This window comes from Centruroides sculpturatus, unplaced genomic scaffold (genome assembly GCF_000671375.1).
Source record: "Centruroides sculpturatus isolate CEXI.00-Female unplaced genomic scaffold, Cexi_2.0 scaffold271, whole genome shotgun sequence".
Taxonomy (NCBI): domain Eukaryota; kingdom Metazoa; phylum Arthropoda; class Arachnida; order Scorpiones; family Buthidae; genus Centruroides; species Centruroides sculpturatus.
The window spans coordinates 54,021-78,320 of NW_019384474.1; the positions used below are offsets into that span (position 1 = coordinate 54,021).

Here is a 24,300-nt window from a genome sequence, read left to right on the forward strand (position 1 = left end):
ATATTGAAATACAGTAATTAAAAGCAAATTAATAAGTTTATATTATAACTAAACATCATCAATAAACCCGATTATATTAAAATCGGGTTTAGTGATGATGTTTGTTTATATACGTACACCTTGCTGGGGTTCGCAATGGCCAGTTGAGTGCCTTTGGCGATGTTTACAGGATGAGGGTGCGGGTGCATCCCCAGCCGGCACCATAATAACCGTCAATGGTTGTAATGTAACCTTATATATACTGGAAGAGGAGATTGGATTGGAGGTCCATGTAGTGTAATTGGCAACGCATCTGCATGGTAAGCAGGAGTTGCAAGTTTGAGTCCCACTCCTGGCCGATTCTTTTCTTCCAGTAGTTCTAAATTATTTAATTAAAATTATAATTATTAAATTTATCAAGAGATGGCGCCTAACTCTAGTGCCAAATTGTCTTATAAATTATTAATATTATAGCAGTTTCTAGCCCAATAACATACGGCATTGGTTGGTGTGTAGCTTTAATGAAGATTTAATTGGTTCAATTGATAAAAATTTGATTTGAATCAAATTTTAATCTGTTTGAGTCAAATAATCTGTTAAATTATGGAGTTAATTTTTTAATTCATTTTAGAGTCCATGAATTCTTGTTTGTTTGTTGGCAAAAAAAAAAGGGGCTACATATATGCATGTTGTAGCCCTTTATTTTGCCATTCAATTGAATACAGTATATCCAACAGCATGTTTTGCCATAGATCGAACATTTTGTTATCACATTAATTAATTTGATGAGCTTTTTTTTAAACACTTATGCTGTCAAATCATGGCAATAAAAGGGCGATTGTCCAGTTAATAGTTTCTCCTTAATGAAAGACCAAGATGGATTTCATTTTAGGGTTATAAAAAAGGTCAGGTTGACCATAATTCCTTACATACGTCATTATATCTTGAGCATAAAGTGTTCTACTGTGAAAACTATATAAATATTTGGTTTTCTACAACTAACAACTTGGGTTTTTTTCATTTCTGAATAGTACTTATCTTAATTCTAATAAAGTTTCAGGATATATCATCACAGTAATTAAGTGAATATAATATTTGTTGTTTTAAATTATATTCTTTTTTGTATGAATTTAATTTAAGTATTTAAAAAAATTTTTTGCCAATAGATGATACTATATGTACCAGCAGCAAGTCGGATACAGGCAAAAATTAATTCATATATAGAAATCAAATCAATATTTTCGGATAGTATATAGTTTAGTGTCAATTCTAAGGTCTAAGTAATACTCGTATAAACTTTGGTTCAGATCAGTTTAAGAATAAAGATTTATATAAAGGACAAAACAAACAAGAATTCATTTATATATATAGATAATTGACACATAAAAAGTATTTATATCAAAATAAAACTCATTTATTTTGATATTATCTAGATGTGTAACTGTTTATTCCTCCTTTTCCTGTTTATATTGAGTGAAATATAATCAGGTTCTTCATCATTATGTCTACTCTTTACCACTGGACCAAAACCAAATATTTTTCTAATGTAAAAACTGCTCAACAATTTTCTACATCAATTCATGACTACAATAGTGATATCATTATCATCAGATATAATATTCTCTATGATGCACTTATCTTTAATAAAAAGAATTTGATGTACAGTTCAGTATGAATAATAATGTACTGCTTAGTTTGAGTTTTTGTAATTGTTTTTTCTGTCTTTATAATAATGTAGGGTCTAACATTGTTGGAGAATTTGAATGTTACTACAATATATAGTTATACAGAGTGTCCCAGAAGTCTTTCCCTGATTACAAACGTGCAGAAGGCAAAAAATATGATACAGACACATATCTTTTATCTTGAATTGCAGGTAACATATTCGAGTTTTTGTGTGTACATACATACTCATTAATAAATTTCGACGTGTGCTCCTTTCGTTGCTCGAAGGATATCCAGGCAATATTCCAATTCCACCTATGTGTTGGTCAACATATTGTGAGGGATGGATGTTATGACGTCAGTAATTCTGCGCCATAATGCTGCGATGTCATTCACTGGTGTTTGGTAAACCTGGTCCTTGACATAACCCCAAAGGAAGACATCCAGTGGTGTTATGTCCGGTGATTGCAGAGGCCAGTTGATGGGACCACCACACACGATCCATCTTCCCGGAAATGCTGTATCCAAATAGGCACAAACATCTAACTCCCAATGAGTTGGCGCACCATCTTGTTGGAAAATTAAGTCCAGAAATGTCCTGAATCTGTGGCACAACAAATAACTGCAACATATCAAGATAGGTATTGGCTGTGATTGTTCTGTAACAAACAAAGTAACAGTGAGTATGTATGTACACACAAAAACTTGAATATGTTACCTGTAATTCAAAATAAAAGATATGTGTCTATGTGTCATATTTTCTGCTTTCTGCATGTTTGTAATCAGGGAAAGACTTCTGGGACACCCTGTATAATGGGTGCTTGTCATGTGTGATGGTCATTTCAAAATTGAGAGTCCCATGTTACAATTCTGAAAAGTTTCTTTGTTAATCTAAAGTATGTTGTTTAAAGGCAGCGCTTACACACGCTAAGATTATTGCTCTGCATAATGAAGGAATGACTTATTTCATTCTAGTCTTATTTTTATAATACATTACAGTCATTGCATTTAATCTGAACGCTAACAACTTTATTCCTTCTATTTTTTAGATAAATTTAATTTCCCAGATTATCTTGTCAGTGCAATGTGTATTTTTTATTGATTCTAGGTCTAATTCTAGTCTGTAGATTAAGTGTGTTGGTGCAGACAGCCATCAGAGTAATAGGCTGGTTCTTTGCTTCAGTCTTTCTAGATTAATTTATAAAAATATATTTCAGTTATGAAAAAGCTTTTTGAAAGAATCATCTAATTTTTTGTTCATTATCTATTTGAAGATTGAAATCATAAAATACTTGTTCGTATATATATATATATATATATATATATGATATATTGAATCCAGATAAAGTAAAGATAAATGTAGATTCACTGATTTGTAAAAGGAAAAAAACATATACAGCTATANAAACATTGTCAAATATATATCTTTGATATCTAGAAATATTAAAAGAGACATACATCAATCTCTTCTTCTTTCTTTGCTGTAGAGTGTCACATAATTTAACGAGGATATCCTCTGCAGAACACTGGGATGTGAAACCATATTGGTCATTACTCAAAAACTTTCCATGGGGTAAAGCTTTCTTTTGAATAAAAAAAATTATGAGAAATGAAAATTCATGATACAACTATTATTTGAGAGAATACATTATGTACATAACCTGGGGTACGCCAGTATTTTCATTGAAGAAATATTTATATATCATTATAAGTTACTTTTAAAATATCATTCAAGACAAAATTTTAAATTAATAAAACTCAGCAATATTGGATATGTTATTAAGAAACCATTAATTGTTAAAATAATTATTACTTGGTTTTCATTTATAATTTTAAAAATTTAAAAATAAATTTTGTTTCATATTTAGTTCATTGTCAACTGGTCTAGATATTCGCTATTATGGTGGTCGTTTCTATATCTTTACTAATTCCCGTGGATTTGGCGACCGAGTGTTAGAAACTATTGCTTTTAATGAAACTTCAAGTGGATGCGTAGGATGTAAACTGGATTGGTATTATGCTGGTAAGATCAAATTCTTTAATTATAATTACTCAAATTGTAAACTGAACTATTTACTGAATTTTATGTTGATTTTAAATAAGTTTCATATTAGTTTCATAAATGTATTGATGAAATGATATCAACAATTAGTCCTGATTTATATGAGCATAAGTTACATAAATTCAGATTTTCATTACGTTCTTTTCCCTGAATGAACAATGTTGCCACCACCATATGTTTGTGCATATTCATTCTCAAGATGCTCTGAAATAATATCAGTAAAACTGTTCTTTCACTAAAACACACAGGAATTTCAGAAAAACACTGTAAAAATTTAAAAAATTAACATATTTACTCTTTCAGTTTTGAACATTTTGATAGCCAATATATTTGTATTTATGTATAAGGGTCACTCAAATGAAAGTGGCACTTTTGATTTTTATCTGTAATGGTTTAAAGTAATAGTGACATACATGGGCTACATATTCACTACACATAATTGCCTTGTACATTTAAGCAAGTGTTCCAGAACATCACTAGATTTTGGGTACTCTGAACAAAGAATGTCTGTATTTGGCTGTGGAATCAATCTTCAATGACATCTTGGACCTCAGCATTGCTAGCAAACTGGTGGCCTGAAGATGTGATAGTTGCAGGGCACCATATTGGATCCATAGGAAAGAATGGTAGAGATCTTCTCAGCGGAAGTGCTGCAGGAAATCTTGGCACACTATTGCCACATGTGGGTGTTTGTTGTCATGCAACAGAGTAACCCCATTTGACAACATATTGGGTCACTTTCTCTTAATTGCTGTTTTGAGTTCAGTTAATGTAGCACATACTGTGATTGGATGAATCCATATCACAACTGTATGTAGTCAACTTGCTTCAGCATATGCAAACAGCTTGCTTCCTGACATACAATGCCCTCTGTGTATTGGAATAATGATACTAATACAAAAGTCTCACTTTTATTTAGGCAAACCACATAATTTGTTTTATTCTATAGTCTTGTTGAAAGCACATCTTTACCACAACACCGGAGAATAGTAATATAACTCTTTCTAACCTGTTACCGGTGCGTCTACTAACTCTTAAAGATCCAAAACTAACGTTTTCGAACCCCTAAAACGGTTCTTCTTCAGGCTTTTTCGAATCTCTGATGGAAAATGCAGCTCGTAAAAACTTTAAATTCGAAATATGTAAGTTCGAATGCACGTTTCCCATTTCCGTCGTTGTATGTCATGCGCAGTCGACTCCAACATGGGCTACCATAAATTACCATTCATAAATGCTAGCCACGCTGTTGATAACATAATCTCTTCTTTATAATTGATGCATTGATTATCCTTAAGGTTAGCTAAGTATATGCTGGCCACCTCTAGCCATTTGATATGGTGTACGTACCGTGTGGTGCAGATAATTCTTGCTTTCTTAAATTCGGGGTCTATATCCGGATTGGAGGCATATACTGCTAGGGCCGTCATGCTCCTTTGTTTCTGAATATCAGCAGCATGTTCTTTGAGTCTAACCTCTAAGGATCGTTTGGTGGAGCCCACATACAGAAGGTTTCTATCACATCTGCGATCTATAATCGGTATGCTGTAGACCCCTGACAGCTTATCCTTATCCGGTTGATCTTTTCCATTCTCTTGTTGAAAGAAATTTTAACAGTTTACCAGTCAAATAGTCTTTCTTTCAAATTAATCAAGATTGATTTTGTTCACACAATTTTGTTCAAAAGATACTCATGAACTTATTCTGAATAATTTGGGTTGATGGCATTCAATTAGCATTTCTATTGATACTAGATTCCAACTAAATAGAATACTGATTAATATCTTTATGAACTAATGATAGAATACTGATTAATATCTTAATGAACTAATGATGCAATCCACTTAATACCTGAAACACCAGTAACTGATTAGAAATGCTGCTTGATTGCTTTTCATTGATTCATTATATTGCTATACTGAACTGAGGACAGTGTCTGAAGTGATTAATTTAAAGATCTCTCAAATTTTTCCTCATATTAGCTTAATCGAATGAACAATTGGAGAACCAACTCATTAAGAAGTTTTAAAACAAATTTTATCCTTAATAACAAATTTTTTTTTTCTATTCATAAACAATAGCAAAAATAAATATTCATTATAGATGCATTATTTTAGACACTAAATTAATTATGGTATGAAACTGAACTACTTTAAACAATAAGAATTACAGTAATACCTCGACTTATGAAGATGTGTTGCGCGGAATCCACACATAGCTACAATTTATTTTGCGTTATTTATTTCTGTGTTTGTTATATCTACGGAGACTCGAGAGACTCTACTATGTCATCCAAACGAAGTAGAACTAATTCTTCTGCATCAAACAAGAAAAGAAAAACTTTATCTTTGGAATGTAAAGTTAACATTGGATATGTTCGTAAAGTCGAACAAGTTAAACGAGAATGACGTCATCGTTATTCCTATTTCATTAGACTTTTCGAACGATTTGTTACTAACGCGTTTAACTTGTTTGACTTACGAACGTATCAATTATTAAAGACTTTGATACAAAAATGAAAATTTGTGAATTGGCAAAGAAGTTTGATCTACCGGAATTGACGGAACAATTATAAAAGGAAAGAAAAAATTCTCGAAGCTGTGAGAAATGCTCAATCTTTAAATTCAAGCATCATTCCTAAACGTCACAGTATTATCGCTGAGATGGAAACAATGTTAAAATTATGGCGTAATAATCAAGTGAATGTGAAAAATTGTAAAATAATATAGCCTAATTTGTTATACATATGTATTATCTAGGATTTTATTAAACATTTTTTTCTAAATTATTGTTTTCTTTAGTCTCCTGGCCCCAATTAAAAATTATTTGTATGTATTTATATGCGAAATTATACCCCGACTTACGCGAATTTGACTTACGTGGTTACCGCTTGGTCCCACCTATCGCGTAAGTTCGGGGTATTACTGTATATATATTAATGAGGCCATATGATCTGATGATGATGTCATATATAATGCATTTAGTAATGACAGACATTAACTACCTAGTTAACTAGTATAAACAGCAATGTAATACAAAGTTGAAAATAGTTGAAAGTACTAGTGACGTGAAGAAAACCCAGAAAACTCCATGCGGCCAGCCTGTTGACAACAGGCAAACTTGAAACCAGTGTTCAGTAGTTTCAGTCCCTGTTGAGCTCATTCAAACTAATGCTTTTATTTTCTAAATTCCTGATTTTACATGAAAATTCCTGTAGACTGTCTTTTCAATTTAAGTAATAGAACAATAACTTGATTTATACTTACATAACAAGCCATGCATTTTCTTTCACATGCTTTTGGAGAAACATAATATCTGATTGATTGTTTCTGTTTGAATTTGAATTTTATCAAATGGCAATATAAAAATTTCAAATGATACAATTTCTCAAATGAGTAAAAAAGTTGAAGCCAGCTCCATAAAAGTCAAGAAGTGTTTGCTCTGCTTAATATAATCGATTACAACAAGGCAACATTATAGTGAATGAAAAATAGCTAGAGTAATTAACTACATAATTTAATTTTATTAGTGGTTAACTATTGCCAATCTCTAGCATTCAGTAATTCATAGATACTGAAAGATGTTGCATATTTAATATTTATGTAGATTTCATTGCAAGTATTCATTGGTACTTTACAAGGATGATGCTGATTTGGAGGGCACTACATCAAGATGTATTGTATTTAAAAAACAATTATTTATGGATTAGATCATTATTTTTTCTATCCAAGCATTTAATTTTCTTAGATGTATTAACAGATTTGTATTGTTTTTAATCAAATTCATATCATTCAATATTATAATATGATTTAAACTTAGATATGATTTATTATAACTATATTGAAACATTATATACATTACAAATAGTATAAATCTATTTACATCAGTTAAGTAATCAAAATCTTTATCTTGATTGTAAACTATATAAGCTTTTTATTTTTATATTCAATTTTAAATTTTATAAGTTTCCTCATTTAAGATATTAAATAAATTAAAAATATCATAAATTTTTATACAAATTTACAGGTTTTTCGCAAGTTGATGAAACGTATGTACTACAATCATTATATAAGATGTTAACGGACTATGAATTGGATAGATCACATTCTGGAGGGGTTCCTGGAAAGGTAGAATATAAATAAAAGAAAATGTTTTAATTAAAAATAGATTAAAACTTCAATGATTACTATAAAAGTTTAAATTTTATACTCCAAATTTTATTATAAGTTCATTATATGTGATAAAATGTTAATGAAGTCCTTAATATATATTTATTTATTTAAATAATAATTTATCTAATTTGAACAATGTAAATTAGAAAAGATTGTTTTGAAACTCTTATAAACTATGATGACATTCTACAGTTATTAAAACAGTAGTATATGTTTGTGGCATTGAAAAGATACAGATATCTGGAAATTTATTGTAAATTTTCATTGTATTATACATAAATCGCAACATTTTAATGCATAGAATGCTAAATTTTATATAAAATAAATCTGATATTGCAATATTTGATAACTATTTTGAACAATATATGTATTACATACATACACAAATATACACAGTAGGTCCCAATCATTCAAGGTAATGCTGACTGAGAATATCCCTCGAATAGCCAAAAACCTATATAACGTAGAATGTTTTTTAAATTATTAAATGAACTGGATTTGGATGCATTAACGCATGCAATATACATTATTACATTCCAAACTGTTATATATAACAGAAGGAAAGTATGGCAATTGGTAAAAAAATGAACCCTACATTTTTACATTTTTGGACTTAGGACATCTTGAAACGTCAAGAAATGCAAAAAAAAAATTGGGGATAATTTCTGTATGTATGGATGTTAAGTGTACAGTATGTGTGTATCGCACAATTTTATTTACCCTCTTTGAAGCTTAATAACTCCTCAAAAGTTTCTGAAATTTTGCAAGGCGGTTTGTTTATTAGGGGTATTGATGCTATTAAATTTTGGCAATTCTTTAATCAAGGAGTGGGGAGATAATGGGGATCATGTGTATCTCCAGTAGGATAGGACTTAATGACAATTTTACTCATTTACAATTTTTTTTATAAAACTCATCCTACCCTCAAAATTAAGGTTTTTGCCATTTTATAATAGTTAAAAATATAAAAAGTTTTTAAAAATAAAATATGATAACAGATGATGCCACCAAAATTATAAATGTTGCCAGGAAAGTTGAGCAACTTGTTGCTGATTTATTTTCAGATTACATTTACTATTGAATGCAATCACTTTTAAATTATACAATAGAACACTGTTAATTAATTTCATTAGCAACCAAGAAGAGTATTTTGTCTTTGTTGACAAAATACTCTTCTACAATTCACATCAGTTAAATGGACCTTAGTTAATTTGGACTATACTGTATTTAAAAACAGTTTTTTTTTTCTTAAAAAGATAAATAATCAGTTGCAGTTCTAATTTATATTTTATTTTTGTATAGAACTATATTATAATTTTTGTAAATTTATTATTATTTATGTTTTGGCAGACTATAGTGTACTTTAATTATGCTAAAACATTAAAACAAGATCGTAATTTTCAAAATGCTTATTGGGAACTGAAAAATAAACATCGTGGTAAGCACACTTTTCTATTTTAAAACATTAATTAAGATTATTTTTAATTATAATTTAAATGAATGAATAAAATAAAATTTATGTTAGATGTTTTTAACTTAGTTTACTATTTTTTGTTTATTACTACTGATAAAATTATTATTGTTAAAAATAATATAACGTCTTTTTTTAATATTTGAATGAATAAAAATTATAAATTCAGAACATTGAGAAATGATAATGCTTTTATTGTACCCTAACTACAATAGCAACAGTTCTTTAAGTCAACTTGTTTCGTGCTTGAAGTGCCTCTGAGTATCATATGCTACATACAGCAGTTTGTGACATTTCACCAATGAGTCATACATTTCTTACCTCATTCTCTAAATATTAATTGGGATGATTTTTGGTTGTGAGGATATCTAAAAAGTATATTTATTAAGGACTTATTGCAAATTTCTCATTATCACACTGATATGAGAAGCATCACATGGGATCAATTACAGTTGCGCATTGAACACACCGTTCATTGCCTTTGGTTTTACATCTTTAGAATAGGGACAAATTGAGCAGAATTTCCTGCATTGCTAATATCTCTATATAGCACGAGTGTCTTGTACAAATAAAAGATTTGTTGCTTCAGTGTCAAACTATTTTTAATAAATAAATTTTATAGTGGTAACTTGTGTGGTTTAATTTTATTTTACATATTTCAGGACATGTGGAACTGTCTTCCACATTTTCTAAAATATCATCATATCAGATTTGGTTACATTTGAACTGATAATATCTTTTTAGACAGTGTTGAAGGGTACATTAATAATGGTCATTCGGTATAAATGAATGAAAAAAACACCTATAATACAAAATATCCTATATATAATTTTTATTTTCAAACTTAATTTTTTATCAAAATATATTTTTTATATAAACTACATACTGTAACTTTAAAAAATAGATAAAACTATTATTCTTATTTCAGATGTTCAGATCTTTGCAGTTGGTTCTGATCGATCTTTATTACAAAGGCTTGCTACAGATTATGAGAAAGTGATTTTAGAAGACACTGCTAAGGAGATTGTGGACAATTTAAAAAATGAAATTTGCGAATGTAATAAATTTTATACATTTAATTTATTATTATTATTATTATAATGTTATTTTATATCTTAATTTTCATATTACATTTTAGCACCAGGAATTCTTCAATATAAAGAATGTAATGAAAGACCAAGCGTCCTAGATGACTATGATTCGGTATTCCAAGGCTACGTAACTCCTAAACGAATACAGTATTGGTCTATGTTTCCTGAATTCTTCTTGAAAAGTTTTCACATAAAATTTCAGGTGAATGTAATTATAACGTATAAAATATTTAGATGCCAAGAACAAGAAAGTAATCTAGATTTGTTTATAAATTATAGTTCAGTGCAGTAGATGGCAATATTAGAGTATGTTTTTCCAGATATAAGACACATATACATAAAGGGTATTGCCAAGAAACTTCAAGTACAGGTAAATTTTGTTAATCAAAATAACTTGCTACTGATTTTTGAAATATAAATTTTGAAAAAAATTTTTTATCAGAAGTAAATTTACCTTTTTTATTATTATTATTTTTTCAGATGATGTCTTAAGTGTTTATATATCTAATCCATGTAAAGGTAAATACATTAATTGTTTGAAAATTTATTATTTTGGTAATAAATATGTACATTGATTTTTCAAAATAGATTTCTCATTTTTCTTATGTAATCATCAATTTTTCTTGTACAAATTTAGAAACCTTTAATTTATTATCACTACAGCTGACAAAATTCATCAGTATTCTTTACAATTGATTATTTATATTGTAAATATGATAAACTTTCAGATAACTTGCACCTGTGGGGATTGGTTGATGCTGGATAAACGTAGTTTCTGGTTGCCTCAGAGTTACTATTAAAAATAGGCCTAACTAATAATATACTATACCGAAAACTCTGTATTGACTCGATGTTAATATTGAAATACAGTAATTAAAAGCAAATTAATAAGTTTATATTATAACTAAACATCATCAATAAACCCGATTATATTAAAATCGGGTTTAGTGATGATGTTTGTTTATATACGTACACCTTGCTGGGGTTCGCAATGGCCAGTTGAGTGCCTTTGGCGATGTTTACAGGATGAGGGTGCGGGTGCATCCCCAGCCGGCACCATAATAACCGTCAATGGTTGTAATGTAACCTTATATATACTGGAAGAGGAGATTGGATTGGAGGTCCATGTAGTGTAATTGGCAACGCATCTGCATGGTAAGCAGGAGTTGCAAGTTTGAGTCCCACTCCTGGCCGATTCTTTTCTTCCAGTAGTTCTAAATTATTTAATTAAAATTATAATTATTAAATTTATCAAGAGATGGCGCCTAACTCTAGTGCCAAATTGTCTTATAAATTATTAATATTATAGCAGTTTCTAGCCCAATAACATACGGCATTGGTTGGTGTGTAGCTTTAATGAAGATTTAATTGGTTCAATTGATAAAAATTTGATTTGAATCAAATTTTAATCTGTTTGAGTCAAATAATCTGTTAAATTATGGAGTTAATTTTTTAATTCATTTTAGAGTCCATGAATTCTTGTTTGTTTGTTGGCAAAAAAAAAAGGGGCTACATATATGCATGTTGTAGCCCTTTATTTTGCCATTCAATTGAATACAGTATATCCAACAGCATGTTTTGCCATAGATCGAACATTTTGTTATCACATTAATTAATTTGATGAGCTTTTTTTTAAACACTTATGCTGTCAAATCATGGCAATAAAAGGGCGATTGTCCAGTTAATAGTTTCTCCTTAATGAAAGACCAAGATGGATTTCATTTTAGGGTTATAAAAAAGGTCAGGTTGACCATAATTCCTTACATACGTCATTATATCTTGAGCATAAAGTGTTCTACTGTGAAAACTATATAAATATTTGGTTTTCTACAACTAACAACTTGGGTTTTTTTCATTTCTGAATAGTACTTATCTTAATTCTAATAAAGTTTCAGGATATATCATCACAGTAATTAAGTGAATATAATATTTGTTGTTTTAAATTATATTCTTTTTTGTATGAATTTAATTTAAGTATTTAAAAAAATTTTTTGCCAATAGATGATACTATATGTACCAGCAGCAAGTCGGATACAGGCAAAAATTAATTCATATATAGAAATCAAATCAATATTTTCGGATAGTATATAGTTTAGTGTCAATTCTAAGGTCTAAGTAATACTCGTATAAACTTTGGTTCAGATCAGTTTAAGAATAAAGATTTATATAAAGGACAAAACAAACAAGAATTCATTTATATATATAGATAATTGACACATAAAAAGTATTTATATCAAAATAAAACTCATTTATTTTGATATTATCTAGATGTGTAACTGTTTATTCCTCCTTTTCCTGTTTATATTGAGTGAAATATAATCAGGTTCTTCATCATTATGTCTACTCTTTACCACTGGACCAAAACCAAATATTTTTCTAATGTAAAAACTGCTCAACAATTTTCTACATCAATTCATGACTACAATAGTGATATCATTATCATCAGATATAATATTCTCTATGATGCACTTATCTTTAATAAAAAGAATTTGATGTACAGTTCAGTATGAATAATAATGTACTGCTTAGTTTGAGTTTTTGTAATTGTTTTTTCTGTCTTTATAATAATGTAGGGTCTAACATTGTTGGAGAATTTGAATGTTACTACAATATATAGTTATACAGAGTGTCCCAGAAGTCTTTCCCTGATTACAAACGTGCAGAAGGCAAAAAATATGATACAGACACATATCTTTTATCTTGAATTGCAGGTAACATATTCGAGTTTTTGTGTGTACATACATACTCATTAATAAATTTCGACGTGTGCTCCTTTCGTTGCTCGAAGGATATCCAGGCAATATTCCAATTCCACCTATGTGTTGGTCAACATATTGTGAGGGATGGATGTTATGACGTCAGTAATTCTGCGCCATAATGCTGCGATGTCATTCACTGGTGTTTGGTAAACCTGGTCCTTGACATAACCCCAAAGGAAGACATCCAGTGGTGTTATGTCCGGTGATTGCAGAGGCCAGTTGATGGGACCACCACACACGATCCATCTTCCCGGAAATGCTGTATCCAAATAGGCACAAACATCTAACTCCCAATGAGTTGGCGCACCATCTTGTTGGAAAATTAAGTCCAGAAATGTCCTGAATCTGTGGCACAACAAATAACTGCAACATATCAAGATAGGTATTGGCTGTGATTGTTCTGTAACAAACAAAGTAACAGTGAGTATGTATGTACACACAAAAACTTGAATATGTTACCTGTAATTCAAAATAAAAGATATGTGTCTATGTGTCATATTTTCTGCTTTCTGCATGTTTGTAATCAGGGAAAGACTTCTGGGACACCCTGTATAATGGGTGCTTGTCATGTGTGATGGTCATTTCAAAATTGAGAGTCCCATGTTACAATTCTGAAAAGTTTCTTTGTTAATCTAAAGTATGTTGTTTAAAGGCAGCGCTTACACACGCTAAGATTATTGCTCTGCATAATGAAGGAATGACTTATTTCATTCTAGTCTTATTTTTATAATACATTACAGTCATTGCATTTAATCTGAACGCTAACAACTTTATTCCTTCTATTTTTTAGATAAATTTAATTTCCCAGATTATCTTGTCAGTGCAATGTGTATTTTTTATTGATTCTAGGTCTAATTCTAGTCTGTAGATTAAGTGTGTTGGTGCAGACAGCCATCAGAGTAATAGGCTGGTTCTTTGCTTCAGTCTTTCTAGATTAATTTATAAAAATATATTTCAGTTATGAAAAAGCTTTTTGAAAGAATCATCTAATTTTTTGTTCATTATCTATTTGAAGATTGAAATCATAAAATACTTGTTCGTATATATATATATATATATATATATATATATATGATATATTGAATCCAGATAAAGTAAAGATAAATGTAGATTCACTGATTTGTAAAAGGAAAAAAACATATACAGCTATATAAGAATAAATAGAGTGTAGCATTGAGAAAAATATTTCAATAAACTGAGAGCATTTTATTACAATTTTATGGTTTTTTTTAGTAAATTTAATGCTATTCCTTAAATATATTTTTATTGTTCTATCTCAGATGATGATGCTATCTTTATATAATCACATTGTTCATTCTATTGCTGTAATTCTATTGTAATCCATCATAAAAATGGATATTATGAAAGATAAATATATTATTATATCAATTAAACTATTATAATGCACAATAATACCATAAATAATATAAATTTCTTTCTAAAACCTATAATATATAATTTATAGCTTTCAATTTTATTATCATTAAAAGGTCTTTTCTTCTTTTTATCTGTACAAATTAAAAAGCAAGCTTTCTATGGTGGCTTAAATGTTTCTCTTTTCATTCATCTACATATTATGTATAGACCTTTATCTTATCAGGCCATAGTTTTGGCCATTTCTCTTTACTTATCCTTATTCCATCTGGAAGAGAGCACATGGAAAAGTTGAACTCTCTTCATTTGGAGGAGAACATTCTGTTCCTAAAATTCAGATATACTGTCTGTACTGTCTACAGAAGAATTCTTAGAAACTTTTCTCATTTAGTGCCTTAAACATATATCTCCTCTGCCCCTCTTTCACTATGTCTGCATTGAACTTAGTGAGAGAGGGGCAGAGGAGACATATGTTTAAGGCACTAAATGAGAAAGGTTTCTAAGAATTCTTCTATAGACAGTATATAATTAGAAAATTGTTAATGATAAGTTGTTAAATACTATGCTGATATAAATATTGGAAATGTTAAAAGAAACCCACTGTACTAGTGTATGCTATTAAAACATGCACATTTTATATATATATATATATATATATATATATCTCATTACCCCCCAGGTACTCCAAATCTACAAATATACTTCTGAACAACACTTTTAGCTCCTAGCTCTTCTTGTATTTAACATCTATTTTACTTTTTTAGTCTCAAATATCCATGTTTGATTTCAAAAANTCTACGGAGACTCGAGAGACTCTACTATGTCATCCAAACGAAGTAGAACTAATTCTTCTGCATCAAACAAGAAAAGAAAAACTTTATCTTTGGAATGTAAAGTTAACATTGGATATGTTCGTAAAGTCGAACAAGTTAAACGAGAATGACGTCATCGTTATTCCTATTTCATTAGACTTTTCGAACGATTTGTTACTAACGCGTTTAACTTGTTTGACTTACGAACGTATCAATTATTAAAGACTTTGATACAAAAATGAAAATTTGTGAATTGGCAAAGAAGTTTGATCTACCGGAATTGACGGAACAATTATAAAAGGAAAGAAAAAATTCTCGAAGCTGTGAGAAATGCTCAATCTTTAAATTCAAGCATCATTCCTAAACGTCACAGTATTATCGCTGAGATGGAAACAATGTTAAAATTATGGCGTAATAATCAAGTGAATGTGAAAAATTGTAAAATAATATAGCCTAATTTGTTATACATATGTATTATCTAGGATTTTATTAAACATTTTTTTCTAAATTATTGTTTTCTTTAGTCTCCTGGCCCCAATTAAAAATTATTTGTATGTATTTATATGCGAAATTATACCCCGACTTACGCGAATTTGACTTACGTGGTTACCGCTTGGTCCCACCTATCGCGTAAGTTCGGGGTATTACTGTATATATATTAATGAGGCCATATGATCTGATGATGATGTCATATATAATGCATTTAGTAATGACAGACATTAACTACCTAGTTAACTAGTATAAACAGCAATGTAATACAAAGTTGAAAATAGTTGAAAGTACTAGTGACGTGAAGAAAACCCAGAAAACTCCATGCGGCCAGCCTGTTGACAACAGGCAAACTTGAAACCAGTGTTCAGTAGTTTCAGTCCCTGTTGAGCTCATTCAAACTAATGCTTTTATTTTCTAAATTCCTGATTTTACATGAAAATTCCTGTAGACTGTCTTTTCAATTTAAGTAATAGAACAATAACTTGATTTATACTTACATAACAAGCCATGCATTTTCTTTCACATGCTTTTGGAGAAACATAATATCTGATTGATTGTTTCTGTTTGAATTTGAATTTTATCAAATGGCAATATAAAAATTTCAAATGATACAATTTCTCAAATGAGTAAAAAAGTTGAAGCCAGCTCCATAAAAGTCAAGAAGTGTTTGCTCTGCTTAATATAATCGATTACAACAAGGCAACATTATAGTGAATGAAAAATAGCTAGAGTAATTAACTACATAATTTAATTTTATTAGTGGTTAACTATTGCCAATCTCTAGCATTCAGTAATTCATAGATACTGAAAGATGTTGCATATTTAATATTTATGTAGATTTCATTGCAAGTATTCATTGGTACTTTACAAGGATGATGCTGATTTGGAGGGCACTACATCAAGATGTATTGTATTTAAAAAACAATTATTTATGGATTAGATCATTATTTTTTCTATCCAAGCATTTAATTTTCTTAGATGTATTAACAGATTTGTATTATTTTTAATCAAATTCATATCATTCAATATTATAATATGATTTAAACTTAGATATGATTTATTATAACTATATTGAAACATTATATACATTACAAATAGTATAAATCTATTTACATCAGTTAAGTAATCAAAATCTTTATCTTGATTGTAAACTATATAAGCTTTTTATTTTTATATTCAATTTTAAATTTTATAAGTTTCCTCATTTAAGATATTAAATAAATTAAAAATATCATAAATTTTTATACAAATTTACAGGTTTTTCGCAAGTTGATGAAACGTATGTACTACAATCATTATATAAGATGTTAACGGACTATGAATTGGATAGATCACATTCTGGAGGGGTTCCTGGAAAGGTAGAATATAAATAAAAGAAAATGTTTTAATTAAAAATAGATTAAAACTTCAATGATTACTATAAAAGTTTAAATTTTATACTCCAAATTTTATTATAAGTTCATTATATGTGATAAAATGTTAATGAAGTCCTTAATATATATTTATTTATTTAAATAATAATTTATCTAATTTGAACAATGTAAATTAGAAAAGATTGTTTTGAAACTCTTATAAACTATGATGACATTCTACAGTTATTAAAACAGTAGTATATGTTTGTGGCATTGAAAAGATACAGATATCTGGAAATTTATTGTAAATTTTCATTGTATTATACATAAATCGCAACATTTTAATGCATAGAATGCTAAATTTTATATAAAATAAATCTGATATTGCAATATTTGATAACTATTTTGAACAATATATGTATTACATACATACACAAATATACACAGTAGGTCCCAATCATTCAAGGTAATGCTGACTGAGAATATCCCTCGAATAGCCAAAAACCTATATAACGTAGAATGTTTTTTAAATTATTAAATGAACTGGATTTGGATGCATTAACGCATGCAATATACATTATTACATTCCAAACTGTTATATATAACAGAAGGAAAGTATGGCAATTGGTAAAAAAATGAACCCTACATTTTTACATTTTTGGACTTAGGACATCTTGAAACGTCAAGAAATGCAAAAAAAAAATTGGGGATAATTTCTGTATGTATGGATGTTAAGTGTACAGTATGTGTGTATCGCACAATTTTATTTACCCTCTTTGAAGCTTAATAACTCCTCAAAAGTTTCTGAAATTTTGCAAGGCGGTTTGTTTATTAGGGGTATTGATGCTATTAAATTTTGGCAATTCTTTAATCAAGGAGTGGGGAGATAATGGGGATCATGTGTATCTCCAGTAGGATAGGACTTAATGACAATTTTACTCATTTACAATTTTTTTTATAAAACTCATCCTACCCTCAAAATTAAGGTTTTTGCCATTTTATAATAGTTAAAAATATAAAAAGTTTTTAAAAATAAAATATGATAACAGATGATGCCACCAAAATTATAAATGTTGCCAGGAAAGTTGAGCAACTTGTTGCTGATTTATTTTCAGATTACATTTACTATTGAATGCAATCACTTTTAAATTATACAATAGAACACTGTTAATTAATTTCATTAGCAACCAAGAAGAGTATTTTGTCTTTGTTGACAAAATACTCTTCTACAATTCACATCAGTTAAATGGACCTTAGTTAATTTGGACTATACTGTATTTAAAAACAGTTTTTTTTTTCTTAAAAAGATAAATAATCAGTTGCAGTTCTAATTTATATTTTATTTTTGTATAGAACTATATTATAATTTTTGTAAATTTATTATTATTTATGTTTTGGCAGACTATAGTGTACTTTAATTATGCTAAAACATTAAAACAAGATCGTAATTTTCAAAATGCTTATTGGGAACTGAAAAATAAACATCGTGGTAAGCACACTTTTCTATTTTAAAACATTAATTAAGATTATTTTTAATTATAATTTAAATGAATGAATAAAATAAAATTTATGTTAGATGTTTTTAACTTAGTTTACTATTTTTTGTTTATTACTACTGATAAAATTATTATTGTTAAAAATAATATAACGTCTTTTTTTAATATTTGAATGAATAAAAATTATAAATTCAGNATATATGATATATTGAATCCAGATAAAGTAAAGATAAATGTAGATTCACTGATTTGTAAAAGGAAAAAAACATATACAGCTATATAAGAATAAATAGAGTGTAGCATTGAGAAAAATATTTCAATAAACTGAGAGCATTTTATTACAATTTTATGGTTTTTTTTAGTAAATTTAATGCTATTCCTTAAATATATTTTTATTGTTCTATCTCAGATGATGATGCTATCTTTATATAATCACATTGTTCATTCTATTGCTGTAATTCTATTGTAATCCATCATAAAAATGGATATTATGAAAGATAAATATATTATTATATCAATTAAACTATTATAATGCACAATAATACCATAAATAATATAAATTTCTTTCTAAAACCTATAATATATAATTTATAGCTTTCAATTTTATTATCATTAAAAGGTCTTTTCTTCTTTTTATCTGTACAAATTAAAAAGCAAGCTTTCTATGGTGGCTTAAATGTTTCTCTTTTCATTCATCTACATATTATGTATAGACCTTTATCTTATCAGGCCATAGTTTTGGCCATTTCTCTTTACTTATCCTTATTCCATCTGGAAGAGAGCACATGGAAAAGTTGAACTCTCTTCATTTGGAGGAGAACATTCTGTTCCTAAAATTCAGATATACTGTCTGTACTGTCTACAGAAGAATTCTTAGAAACTTTTCTCATTTAGTGCCTTAAACATATATCTCCTCTGCCCCTCTTTCACTATGTCTGCATTGAACTTAGTGAGAGAGGGGCAGAGGAGACATATGTTTAAGGCACTAAATGAGAAAGGTTTCTAAGAATTCTTCTATAGACAGTATATAATTAGAAAATTGTTAATGATAAGTTGTTAAATACTATGCTGATATAAATATTGGAAATGTTAAAAGAAACCCACTGTACTAGTGTATGCTATTAAAACATGCACATTATATATATATATATATATATATATATATCTCATTACCCCCCAGGTACTCCAAATCTACAAATATACTTCTGAACAACACTTTTAGCTCCTAGCTCTTCTTGTATTTAACATCTATTTTACTTTTTTAGTCTCAAATATCCATGTTTGATTTCAAAAATTTCATCTCTGCAACTGTTTTATTCTCTGACCATTTCATTTCCAAATTTAATGATAAATTTCCTCATCAGTCTATGGATTTTTTATATCTTTTAATTACTGTCAAGAATATATCTTAATTAATTGATATTTAAACTTTATTTATCAATAATTAACTGCAGTAGAGTATCATTGAGATATCTTTGTATGAAATTTTTAAATGCATACAAACATATCTTAACGAAACACATTTTTTAAAATCATTGTCCTTTAATGATTAATGGTAAAAAAAATACACATATTTAAACTTAGCACTGCATTCTTTAAATTAATTAAGCTTCTTTTTTCCTTTTAAATCTAGGCAAAAATGTATACAACTGCGATCCTTTCCACTTTTCCATAGAAGGAAAGGACACAGGTAGTCACGAAGCAAAGTGTTTAGGTAAGTTATTCATTAATCATTTATATCTAATTACTTGACTTATATTAATACTTTACAAATGGTTTTCCCCATAGATAAAGAATGTAAAACCTTCGATCAGATTAAGTTTACAATAAGGCACGAAGGTAAAGTTTCAGTTTTCGACACTCATTAAAACCAGTTTAATACCATTTAAATACAATACAAATTTTTATTTTTATGTAGGAGTATCATGCAATGGATCAACTGGGTTATTTTCATCCTTCACACTTATAGCTTTAACGTTATTTTACTTGATGAAAATGAACAAGTAGAAAATGACACACAATGATTTTAAATATCAAAATAAACCTGTTAACCATTTTTTTTTTCTACATACATGTGTGAGTTGTAGGTACAAATAACTGTTTATCTCATTGATGTAAGCTAAATATGAAATTTATAATGGTAATTTTCTTAATAAATTTTCCTTTTTTTTTAAAAAAAAAATTGTATGTCATGCATAAAAGTCGACAAATAATAAATTACGCAAGAAAAATGATCGTTTAGAGGAAGAATTTGCTTGCAAAATGTGCAAACAATCGAGATCTAACACGGAAGTAACTGCTAAAAAAACAAAATTATCTCTAGTATGACATTAATAGATCCCCTTTTTTTTTCCGTTACTAATTTTAGTCGTGGTGTCCAGACTCGATCGACGGACAGACATTTTCCATTATAAGTAAATTTTCATGTGAAAAGTAACGTAAAAAGTAAATTTTTCCGTGTTTTTTTTCGGTCATTTACGAATATATTACTTGTTAAGACGCACCTGCTTTCTGTCCTAAAATCTCCATTTGTGTATACGCCCCAGTTTCACCCCCACAGAGGGGTGTATAGAAGAATGTCTGTTGCCAAATAGTTCATCATTGGTTGGCTGGCGAAAATATATTTGAGAGAAAAAAAGAAAAAAAAAAATGCGAATAAAATCCAGTATCTGGTAGTAAATATCAAAAAATGAAACGTCACAGAAAACAGGATCTCAAGGACGTAGTCGGACCACCCACTAATGTATTTAAAATGTTATTTTCGATTTATTAGAATATAAAAATGGTACCGGAAGTAGACGAAATGAAATCTTTTGTTAAGTACGAAATTACACGAGCAGTTAGTGAACTTTAACAATACATTAAAGCGTCGATAACGAGACGTATATACACACACACCCCGTAATGGCTAAAAGTACATAGCAACACACTACTAGACTGAATGGAGCAGTTCTCACCAGCTTGACAATTAGCCCCTCACATGGTTGTTGATTGCCTGTATGTGACCGTTTGTGTGGGAGGGAGTGACTGCAACTCCGCCCTCCCTGGAGGTCAGGCCTACAGACAAGACGCGGGAGAGGGAGAGAGATTGTCGTTTTAGAGAGTTGTGTGTATGTGTGTGTCCCCGTGTGAGCCAGATGTAAAATTAAACCTGGAGTTAAGCCAACAAGTTAACCAGTGATGTTACCATATACGGAGGTCGGGGCATTCCCTTAGTTACCCTATAGGATCAATGGTGATACGACGCATTTTGTAAGAAATCACTCGCCGTAAGATGTAACGATGTATCAGGACGGTGCTGGATGTACAGTGTTGGTATCTCGCGTCACGTGGTATAACTGTGCCCTTGTTGACCTATCGCGTAGTAGATCCGTGCATGCGTTGGAGCACGAGCCCTGTTGTCCGGATCCATCGAAGTTATCCAGTTCGGAATGTCACGCAGTACATTACGGACTTTGTTCACCTTTGTTAAAACTTCCTCCTTTCTCGCTCCCTCCGGCTGTCACGCGTCCTAACGACCCATGGGACGTGTTAGTCAGCGAAATCGAAGATCAATTGAGGGATGTAGTTAGTAATTTTGTACAGACGGACAAAATCAGGAAGGAGACTCAAAAAACAACACCCAAGCAACACGCTGTAACGAGGGATAAAGAATATTTCAACGAAAATCACATCAAATCTGACAGATCCACACCCTTAAATAGCGTTACGTGGAACTCGAATTGCATCGATTATAAACCGAGCAAGATTCGGGTGTCTTCTAAAGAAGATAAAATCGACAGGAACCATCAAAATCCGACGGAACCCAATGGAGATCTTTACAGAAGAATTGTACCCCAAGTGCCAGAAAGGACAACGTCCTCCAAGTTTCAAGGACTGGAAAAGTCTAACTCGTGTGACACGCGCAAGTCGAACGTCACGACAATTCCTCACCCCAAATTAACATCTGTTCAGAAGCAACACATAAGAGAAAGATCGCCAGTAGAACGTCACGGTCACAATTTAGTAAGCAAAGGATCGGTCGCCGAACGTGTCCTACAATTTGAACGATGTCCCGATTTAGCGCTCGAACGTACAGCTACTAAGATTAAGCCCGCCCTTCTCGTTAATAAACAAGAACAACATAAATCACAGGTGAGTAGTATCGTAATTACCGTATTACTCTCTAAGTCACGTGGTTAAATTCGAATACAGTACAGTATTTAAAATTGCGTGACGTCACAACCACTTTTTCCATTCCAACCATGCCCCGATTTAGCGCCATAACGTGCAATTACTAATGTAAAAAACCGCTAATAAAAGCAGCATAAATCACAGGTGAGTAGCGTCGTAATTATCCCATCACTCCTTAACCACGTGGTCAAATTCAAATATTTAAATTCCCATGACATCGAAATTACGTCACACTACATTTTTTAATATTCAGATCATCGAAACGAAGAATATTAAAATAGAAAAGCGCCGTTTACTATCGTTCCGCAACGTTTGATTATTGGAATTAAAGGAAAAACGGCGTCCTAAATTTACTAAAATAACGTTTTATTAATACTTCTACCACTCCTAAAGTTAATAATAAAACAATTTATACGGGGTACATTTTACATTACGTCATTTAATAACACACTTATTATTTCTCTCGGTAGTGCAGAAGATAATATATTTTTTTAAAATTATTATTACGTTTATACTANAATAACGTTTTATTAATACTTCTACCACTCCTAAAGTTAATAATAAAACAATTTATACGGGGTACATTTTACATTACGTCATTTAATAACACACTTATTATTTCTCTCGGTAGTGCAGAAGATAATATATTTTTTTAAAATTATTATTACGTTTATACTAAAGAGGATTATTATTATATAAAAACAGTAATCGATTTTTAAGATAGTAAAAAAAAAAAATAATAATAATAATAATAATAATAGAAATAAGGTCGATGACGCATTCGCCCGGTAGTGGTTTTTCCCACAATACTGCGGAGACCATGTTTGGGTTGCTATGGTAACCATCCTAGATACGCCGGGATTATCGTCTGGCGGAATATGGAGTTTATGGAATGATTTCTTTTAATCCGTGTGATGACAGTTGTTTGTCGGATGGTTATTTTGATAGCTACCGTCTGCTTTCAGTTTACTTCGGTATTACTTTGGCCATTGACCGTTTGCGTTAGGTTATCGGCACTCGTCGGACAGATACGAAGCGAGGTGAGTGTTATGACGAACAGACGACTTTATTATATAACGTTAAACCTCCATTCATAAGTGCTTTTTGGCATTCGAGAGGACGTGGATACGCTCCTACGCGGCATTTTGGCACGGGTTGCCGAATTCCGAGACTCGATACCGGAAACCCGTGCAAATTCTTATACCCGAAGCGCGATTATACGCCGGTAATTGCGTAGTTGTACGAGTTAAGTTGCTATATACGGCCCACACTTCAAATTGTTTTTAATGGCCAATTCGATTAAATTCTCTGAGTAAGCCGTTTAGGTTTATTATGTGACTCGGCGGTTCCCAAAGTTTTTTTGAGCCGCCGCTCCCTCGGTTCTGTAGACTCGGCACCCAGAGCC

At 30.1% G+C, this 24,300-nt stretch overlaps 2 protein-coding genes and 1 long non-coding RNA gene across 4 annotated transcripts in view; all 3 read left to right on the forward strand.

Moving 5' to 3' along the window:
• Positions 1-3,500: 3,500 nt before the first annotated feature.
• LOC111621263 lies at positions 3,501-20,891 on the forward strand. Its single transcript, XM_023363348.1, has 10 exons — positions 3,501-3,667; positions 7,730-7,830; positions 9,226-9,313; positions 10,275-10,403; positions 10,485-10,639; positions 10,717-10,807; positions 10,918-10,956; positions 20,356-20,436; positions 20,511-20,561; positions 20,641-20,891. Exons 2-10 carry the CDS (start codon positions 7,777-7,779, stop codon positions 20,727-20,729), a joined length of 777 nt encoding a protein of 258 aa, XP_023219116.1. The 5' UTR covers positions 3,501-3,667; positions 7,730-7,776; the 3' UTR covers positions 20,730-20,891.
• On the forward strand, positions 17,125-18,704 carry LOC111621264. Its single transcript, XR_002756034.1, has 2 exons — positions 17,125-17,232; positions 18,628-18,704. It is a non-coding gene; the product is annotated as an uncharacterized LOC111621264 (long non-coding RNA).
• Positions 20,892-21,677: 786 nt separating the features above from the next.
• The window catches only part of LOC111621262 (serine/threonine-protein phosphatase 2A regulatory subunit B'' subunit beta-like), a 33,318-nt gene continuing 30,695 nt past the window's right edge, over positions 21,678-24,300 (forward strand). The window contains exon 1 of one of the 2 annotated variants that reach the window (XM_023363346.1): positions 21,678-22,856. In XM_023363346.1, coding sequence (XP_023219114.1) covers positions 22,005-22,856 — 852 coding nt within the window. In that variant the 5' untranslated portion in view covers positions 21,678-22,004. Of the gene's footprint in view, positions 22,857-23,661; positions 23,936-24,300 lie in introns of those variants that run through there. The other variant, XM_023363347.1, reaches the window with a different exon arrangement.